The sequence below is a fragment of the Tyto alba genome, unplaced genomic scaffold, assembly GCF_018691265.1.
Source record: "Tyto alba isolate M040663 unplaced genomic scaffold, T.alba_DEE_v4.0 Super-Scaffold_41, whole genome shotgun sequence".
NCBI classification, from domain to species: domain Eukaryota; kingdom Metazoa; phylum Chordata; class Aves; order Strigiformes; family Tytonidae; genus Tyto; species Tyto alba.
In genome coordinates, this window is record NW_024881317.1 from 8,766,443 (window position 1) to 8,774,459 (window position 8,017).

An 8,017-nucleotide genomic window follows, 5' to 3' on the forward strand; every position below is an offset into this window, starting at 1 on the left:
AGGGATGCCCAGATGGCAAACTCCTCCGTCCATCCTTCCCCACGCGCCGTGCCGGCACACGCAGGCGCTGCCCACGCTGCCAGAAGGGTAACTCCCCAGCCCGCCCCGGCACATGGCACCCACCGTCACCCTGACACGCGGCAGCACAGGTGAGCCCAGCCACCCCATGTGCCAGCCAGACCTCCACGGTGCCACGGATGGGGACGCAGAGTGGCAAACGCCCTGGCTGCTCAGTACACAAGGGCAAAAGGGGTTTTGTGCAGCAGGACCCCCAGAACCAAAGTTCCCCCTGTGTATCTTGTCTTGTAACGGATGGAGCCCCACACCACAGGAGTGAGACGGGGTCAGGGGAAGCTTGAGCCTTTCCCCAAGTCACACCTGGCTAGGGACACAGCAAAGGCCACCCAGCTGCACAAGGAAAAGCGATGGCATGAACATATCCCCCAAGCCCCATGGCCACCCTCTCCCTGAATTAGGAGGGGGAAGTCCAGCAGCATGACTCCAAACTGGAGGCATCTCAGTTGGGGTCCAAGCTGGCCGCACAGCTAGACAGGACCCTTGGCAGCTCTCTCAAAGGATCTCTGTGTGCAGGGCCACATCCCCAGGGATGCCATCTGAAATTGGATACAATTCTGGGCAGGCTGGGAAAGGGCAGAGGGACATCAGTCAACTCAACCTTCTCCTCCATCTCAAGGCAGGAGGAGGAGCCCTTCCTCTGCTTCACCGTTAACCTGGTACTGCCTGGATTTGCATGAAGGTTGTGGGCCACCGTCATCCCCAGCCCAGCCAGGGCAGGAGCCACCCAGACCTGGCTGCGGCTGCTCCTTTCTCACCAAAAGGAGGATGAGTGGGAAACCAGAAGCAACAGCAACCAGAGAAAAGAGCAGTCATTTGAGGGGTGCAATGGGAGGCTCAGTGATGGGGTACCACACTGCAGGCACCCACAGGTCTGTGCTACAGGCTGGGTGGTTCTTGTCCTCCTCCTGTCACCTTTGCTTCAGGGGTCTCATCCGCCTCTGAAATGTGAAATAACCCAAAGCTCCTGATGGTTTGGCCCCAGTGCTGGGGGGATCTGACTGGGTGGGGTGGGCTGGCATGGAGGGGCCTCTGCCCTGACTCAGGGTGGGTGAGATGGACGGGCCCTCTAAGCCAGTTCACGCTGCTTGCTTTCTCCACCCCTCTGAATGGGCCCTGGCAGGCTTTCGTCAGCACCACCCAAGCTCTGATTGCAAAGCTGAGCTCATCTTTCAGACAGGAATAAGGCCCTGCTTGGCCCCTGGGTAGTTTCCCCACCCCACGTCCCAACTGCTTTTTCACCAGCAGCAGGATGGAGCAGAGACCACCACCTTCCCCAGGGCCTGTGGGGAGGACCCGGCTGGCGCATCCCATCCCCCAACCCCAGGGACAGAGCTAAGCCTCCCTTATTCACCCACAACCCAGTGGGAAAAGATGCTTTTGCCCACTCGCTGCCCAGGCAAGGCAAGCTGCCTAACGAAGCCAAGCCCCAGGTGAGTGTGGCAAGCAGAGGGAAGCGCCGTTCGGTGCCCAGCTGAATCAGACCTGCATGCGGGAGTGATTCAGCGACGACCAGACTGGGCTTCGATTGCACCCCTCGCCCCAGCAGCCATGATGCAGGGGCTGGCAAGGAAAGGCCTGACATCAACCTGGAAGGATGCAGGACCTGATGCCTCCCACTCAAGAGCACGAACATGGCTTCAACCCTGGTTGCCCCCAGTGACTCCCTTTGCCGGGAAGTGCCCCCACCACCCAAACCATCCCTCTGCTCCCATAAGCATGCCCTCCGAATCACTGCTATCTCCCCAGTAAGCACAGACGCCTGGGGAAAGTTTTCACTCATGCTCAGTCTCAGCCCTTTATGGCATTTTGGGGTTCACCCCAGTCCTGTGCTTCGGGTCCCCCCATACCCGAGGAGGGAGGCGTGAGGCCAGCAGCGATGCATGGGGTGAGGGAATGTGCTCTGCTCAGTGTGGAGCAGAGATGCATACAAATTCCAGCAAAAACTGGCACCTTCTCCTCCTTCCCCAACTTAAGAGAAGCTCCTCTCCAAAAAAAAAAAAAAAATACCCAACATCTCTGTTTCTGGAGTTGTCCGTTTTCCTTTTTTTTTTTTTTTTTTTTTTTGCCCCTCTCCTTTTTACAGGCTGCTTATCTGCATTTTTCAATTTCAAAGCAGTAAAGACATTTTCTAGGCACAAAGGACTCACGTAATACTACCTCTCACAGCAGCTCAGATGTATGTGTGCATCTGACAACACACACTCACTCACGCTGGTGGCTCCCAAGCCCTTCGCAGCCTTTCCTGCTGCTCCCCTCTCCCCAAAGGGTTAAAACCAAACGACAACAAACAGCAAGCACAGGAAAAAAACACGAGTTTCTCTGACTTCCCCAGCATCACCCACGTCCCCCGGCATCACAGAGAAAACACTCCAGCACCACGACACAGGATAAATATGGGGCAATTGGAAGGGGAGCATTGCATTAGTTTCCCCATTTACTTTCCCTATTCCTGCTGGATTTGCAGAGGTTTGCTGGCAAGGTGAAGGCAGGGCTGGGGGTTCAGGGTCAGTGGTGCCTGCTGAAAACCTGCTTGGGCATCACATGAACCCATAAGCAAGCAGGGAAAGCGGTTCCCATCATCTTCACCCAGCAAAGGTGACAAGCAGAGCTGCGAAAGAGGCACTGCAATTACTCCATGGCTCTGCTGCAATTGCACTGTGACCAAATAAAACAGGCTCAGGAAGGAACCCAGCACAGCCCGCTCCCTCCATGCAACTGTGCGATCGAGGTGAAAAAAATAAATAAATAACCCTCCATTACTCATTTCAAACCTTGCTGCATTTAACTACCAGAATAAAGGATTCCACCTCTTCTCTGCTCAACTCCCACTGCCAACTTGCTCTGGGGGCTACATTTCCCTAAATGCTCACATTTCAATTAGCATTAGAATAATGAAATGGCTCAGAGTTCATCACACCCAAAAATGTACTGGAAAATAAATAGCAGAGATTGGAAGAGATGAGGATTTATTATATTTTTTTTTCCGCACACACACAGCATGATGGACTCAGGAGAAGGAAATATGTTCCTTTCTCGACTCCACACTGATGAGATTAACATGGGCTTTGCTAACTGCCTCTCCAAACAAGGATAATGCAACTTCAAGTTGATTTTCCAGATAAACAAGCATGCAAACAAACGCAAAGTGCTCAACTAAAAATATCTCCCTGCTCCGATGCTTCTCCCCACTGCCACCACCCCGAGACGAAAACACACAAATCCTATCGCAGCACCACGGCGAGTTGCAAAATTATAACAATGTGAGTTAAATAAGCTACTTCAGGGACATCTCACTGTCCCATTTTTTTTTTTTTCCTCCCCTTAAAAAGGCAAAACCGCAGATCCCCCAGATACACTCAGCCAGGGCAGGGAGCATTTTCTGTTGCAGAGATGAAAAAAAAATATGACATTCTAAAAGGATTCAAAGTCTTGAAAAAGAACAAGCAGCTCAGAACTTGCTTTTCTTGCCCAATTTGGGTAAATATGTGACTGTGGCGTCCCCCCCTCCCCTTGCAGAAGCAAACAGTTAAAGGAAGCAGCAGCTTTAGCATCTTTGCCTGCTGCTCCCTCTCTCTCTCTCTCTCCTGCTAAGGAATCAGATCTCATTTACTTTATTCCTCTTAAGCCTTGGCCAAACTGTTGCTGGGCGATTTTTTTTTTTTTTTTCTTTCTTCGGAAGGGAGGGGAGCATGGGGTAAGGGGGACAGCCGGATCTGCGTCCTCTGCACGGGAAGCCGGGCTGAGCTGTGCCAGGCAGCGCAGCAATGCCGAGGGCACCTGAGCCCCGCGCAGGCAGCCCAGCCCGCACCCCGCTGCCGGGAGAGCCCGGGGGGACCCCCACTTACATGGAAGTGATGTTCCTTGAGATGTCCGTGATATTGATGCTCGTGTTGCCATTGCTGCTGCCTGAATCCTGCCCTTCCAAGAGAGGGAAGAGGTTCCCATCATCCGGCTTCTTACAATTGATGTCTGTCTTGCTGCAAAGACAATTAGCAGGGCAAGCCAGCACCGAAAGCAGATAGTCTCCCCAAATGCTCCAGAGCAAAAATACCCTCCAGAAAGTGCACTTGGTAGGGCAAAGAGAGACATCCATCTCCGATTGCTGCTTCTAAAAAAGAGGAGGAGGAGGAAAGGGGGGAAGGGGGGGAAAGGGGGAAGGAAACAAAGACAGAGGGAGGAAAAAAAAAAAAAAAAAAAAAACACCAAAAAAAAAAAACCCACAACAAAACCTCAAGCGATCAGATGCAAAAATCCTCCAGCAGATGAAATCATGCTGGCAGCTGGCTCGGAGAGGCTGTAATTCCCGCTACGGCAGCGGCAGCGGGCGGGGATGCATGCTGGCCCGGCAGCCCTGCGCCCGCCGCCCGCCGCTCCCCGCCAGCCGCTCCGGAGGATTGCAACGGGAGGCTGGGGAGGCAGCCGGGGAAATAAATAAATAACAAAAACGGTGCGAAAGTCACCAAGTCCCACCTACTGGGCAGAATTAAAATTGACACACCTGCAAAAAAAACACACACAGAGGGAGAGGAGGGGGCGACCTCCCCTTCCCATCGCTTCCCTCCCCCGGCCTGGCCAGCCCTGCTGCGGCGGGCACAAAAAGCAGGGGAGGGGGAGGAGGAGGAGGAGGAGGAGAAGGAGGAGGAAGAAGGCTTGCAAAGCGAGCCGGGCTCTGCAATAAAAAGGATTCCCCACCCCCCCTCCCTCTCCGCTAAAATCAATCTAGGGGAGGGGTGGGCGAGAGGGGACAAACCCACCCCAGCACCGCTGGAGCCCCAGCTCAGCCCCGCCAGCAAAGGAAAAGTTGCAGCGGGGGTTAAATTTATGCTGGGGGGAGAGCAGAGGGGCTCTGGCTCGGCTCCTGCTTTTTCAGGCTCTTTCGTCTTCTGGAGAAGAACGATGCTGCCTTTCGTTTGGTTGTCGGGTGGGTTCCCCCCTCCTCGTAATCCGGACACAAGGGTGGAGAGTAAAGAAAGATTAAACTGAACTGGAAGAGAATAAAAACCAACGTGGATTACAGCAATTTTTTTTTTTTTTTTTTTTTTAGAGGATCCTAGCGAGAAGCAGCTCTGACGACTGGGTGGGGAAAAAAAAAAAAAAAAAAAAAAGCGACTGGAGAGCACCCAGGAAGGACTTTCTAGAAAAGACATACACGCACACACACACCCCCCCTCCGAAATGCAACGGGGACTCAGCCGGCTGCCGGGAAGCGCAGGCAGGAGCGCCCAGGGTCGGGGCTCCCGTCCTCCCTCCCCTGGCTTCCCCCTTCCCTCCTGCAGCAGATTCTGCAATCAGACATGCAAAAAAAATTTAAAAATAAAAAAATTGTAAAAATCCCGAAAGAGGAAGACTGAAGTGTTGAAAAGGCTGAGCTCAGAGCACCGAAATGGCATCAGGAGAGCAGTGAGTGCGAGCTGAACAGCAGAGCGAATTAAGATGCATGGTGCATTTTTGGCAAGCACAAACCCAAGCAGATCAGAGCTCTGCTTAATTTGCTCTGCTTTTCTACAGTGCTTTTCTGCATGCCTTTTTTTTTTTTTTTTTCCCCAATAGTTTCATGTCTCTGCTCCTCCGCACAGAGACACAGTGATAAAGGGACAGTGCTGCAGGCAGGAGCACGGGTGACGGGAGGAATTACAGGTGTAAGACTCCAAATATTTCAAGGGTCTACTTCTGCCAGGCACCGGGCTTTGCACAGGGAGGAGAGACAGAGGGATCGGCTGAACCAAAACCTCCAGGCTCTTCTATATACCCCAAATCATCCTAGTTCAGCAGGGGCAACAGGATTTGGGATTAAAAAAAGAAAGAATAAAAAAAAAAAAAAAAAAAAAGCACAGCTGCAGGGAGGATTTGCAACCATGAATCATGCACCCATACCCTTCGTTGAGGAGCAGACTGCCCACAGCCACACTCGTGGGGAGCCTGTCCCAGCGGGGCACGAGCTGGGCTCGCACTTGGATAACCCCTCACCCATGGCTGCACAGCCACGTCGCAGGCCCTGGGAACAGCAGCAATGTGCGAAGGGCCGCACATACCAGGGCATCAGTCCTGCTCCCAGGAGGGGCTTCTGGGGTGCTGGGCAGCTTCACTGGGGCTCCTCCTGCCCAGGCTCTCTGAGGGAAGCAGGAGCACTCATCCAGTGATTAAATACTAAGGTGGGAGGGCTGGTTTCTCCCTGAGCCCCACCTGCTTGCAAATTACTGAAGTTAAACACCTCGATCTAAGAGGTCACTGAAGTGCCTGGCACTGCAAGGAAGAGGAGCATGGGGGGGTCCCCACCCCCATGAGATGCAGCTCCCATCCTCAGGCACCTGGATGGAGACTGTGGCTGGGAAGGCATCAGAGATGAAAACACCCAGGCATATTTTTTACTCCCTGCCTCAGTTTCCCCACCCATGTCAAAGAGATGCCGTTCTTGTGGCTCAACACTGTGATCAGAGTGGACAAGACACTGATAGAGGACACCACGTCATATGCCTTTGCCCTTGGGGAACACTGGGGCACCCCACAACGCCCAGCCAGCATGTGGGTTCATCCCTTGGCAGCACACGGAACAGGGATGTCACACCACTCACATAACCAGTGCCTGGGGTGAGACCAGGACTTCTGTTATACTGGAGCTGATGCAAAGTCACAGCTTCCTTGTGGCACTTGACATCAATCACACCATTGCTTGTGAAACCAGTGTGAGGCCATCGACCTACCCTGGCACGTCACCACAGGGCCAGTCACAGGGTGGGGACATGTTCAGGGGGTACACACCTGCCTTGGGGACCCACTGTAGTCTCGTGGCACAGCAAGGCTCTCCTCAGGGCAGATCAGCGCCAGGACCCTGGGGAAGCCACTGTCACCTGGAGGTGCCAGGGTGGCACTGCCTGGAGTGGGGCTGCGTGCACCAGCACCCTGCACCCTCCTCACCCACCGAGGTGGCAGCCTGCCTTGTGTCCCTCTGTCCCTCAGGACATGGGGTCAACCCCTGGCCCGGAGCAGCGCACAACTGCTAAAGAAGCAGAAACCCACCCAGAAAGGCTTTAGGGTTCTCCTCTGCAATCCAAGGCAGTGACATGTTTTGCACTCTCCTTACAAAGGAGGATTTAACCCACAGAAAGTTGGGGAGGACTCAGGTCGGCTGTCCTGGGTGGGAGGGATGCGGGAGCCCACCCGCCTCCATGACACGCACACCCCACTCTGCCAACCAGTGCCAGGAGGGTCCTGCTTCAGCAGCTGATTGAGGAGGTTTTGTGCCAAGCCACTGCTTCCTCTGCCGTTAATAGATAAAGCCGCCGCTCAGAGGAAACGTGGCCAGGCAAAGTGGAGGGAATGGGAGGAGCAGGAGCATCCAGCTGGGTGCCTGAGGGCAGGCAGAAGGTAGGCAGGAAAAGAAAGAAACCCAGGGTGGGGGGTGGTGGGGGGGTGGGGGGTGGTTCATCCTACTCATTGCAGGCTGCCAGGCGAGTTCCTTGGCAGAAGAGACTGCAGCGACAGCAAAGTCCCTGCTGCAGCGAGCAGGTGGGCCACCAATCCTCACCCAGCACCAGAGCTGGGTGGCCCCTGGTGCTGCTTCCCCTGCTTGAACCTACCGCCCTCACCGGTTCACAGACGGACAGAAGATGATGTTCAGCAAGGGCAGCACTACCTCTTGCACACCCAGACCCAAAAGGGAGGGGAGTATTTATGAGCTGCCGGTGGTGGGAACACGCCATCCCTGCCTCCATCCCTCACTCCTGTCCCCGTGGAAGAGGGAGGCAGGAGCAGGGCATGAGTGATGGGGCTGTCAGAGTGCAGAGATGGTATCTCAAGCAGAGGCCTTGCTGTTATTGCTCTGAGGGATGCTGGCAAATTGCTCTTTCAAGAAGCATCTCCATGAAGGATGAAATCAGTGCCACAGGGGCTCGGGAGCTGGGTTCCCTCAGCCCTTTGAGAGCCTCCAGAAATTCCATGG

General features: G+C 54.3%; 1 protein-coding gene across 4 annotated transcripts in view; it reads right to left on the reverse strand.

The window, feature by feature from the left end:
* Nucleotides 1-5,004, reverse strand: part of NTRK3 (neurotrophic receptor tyrosine kinase 3) — a 230,908-nt gene extending 225,904 nt beyond the window's left edge. For 3 of the 4 annotated variants that reach the window (XM_032994218.2, XM_032994217.2, XM_042803989.1), the window contains exon 1: nt 3,924-5,004. In XM_032994218.2, coding sequence (XP_032850109.2) covers nt 3,924-4,171 — 248 coding nt within the window. In that variant the 5' untranslated portion in view covers nt 4,172-5,004. The remainder of the gene's footprint in view (nt 1-3,923) is intronic. The other variant, XM_032994219.2, reaches the window with a different exon arrangement.
* Nucleotides 5,005-8,017: the final 3,013 nt, after the last annotated feature.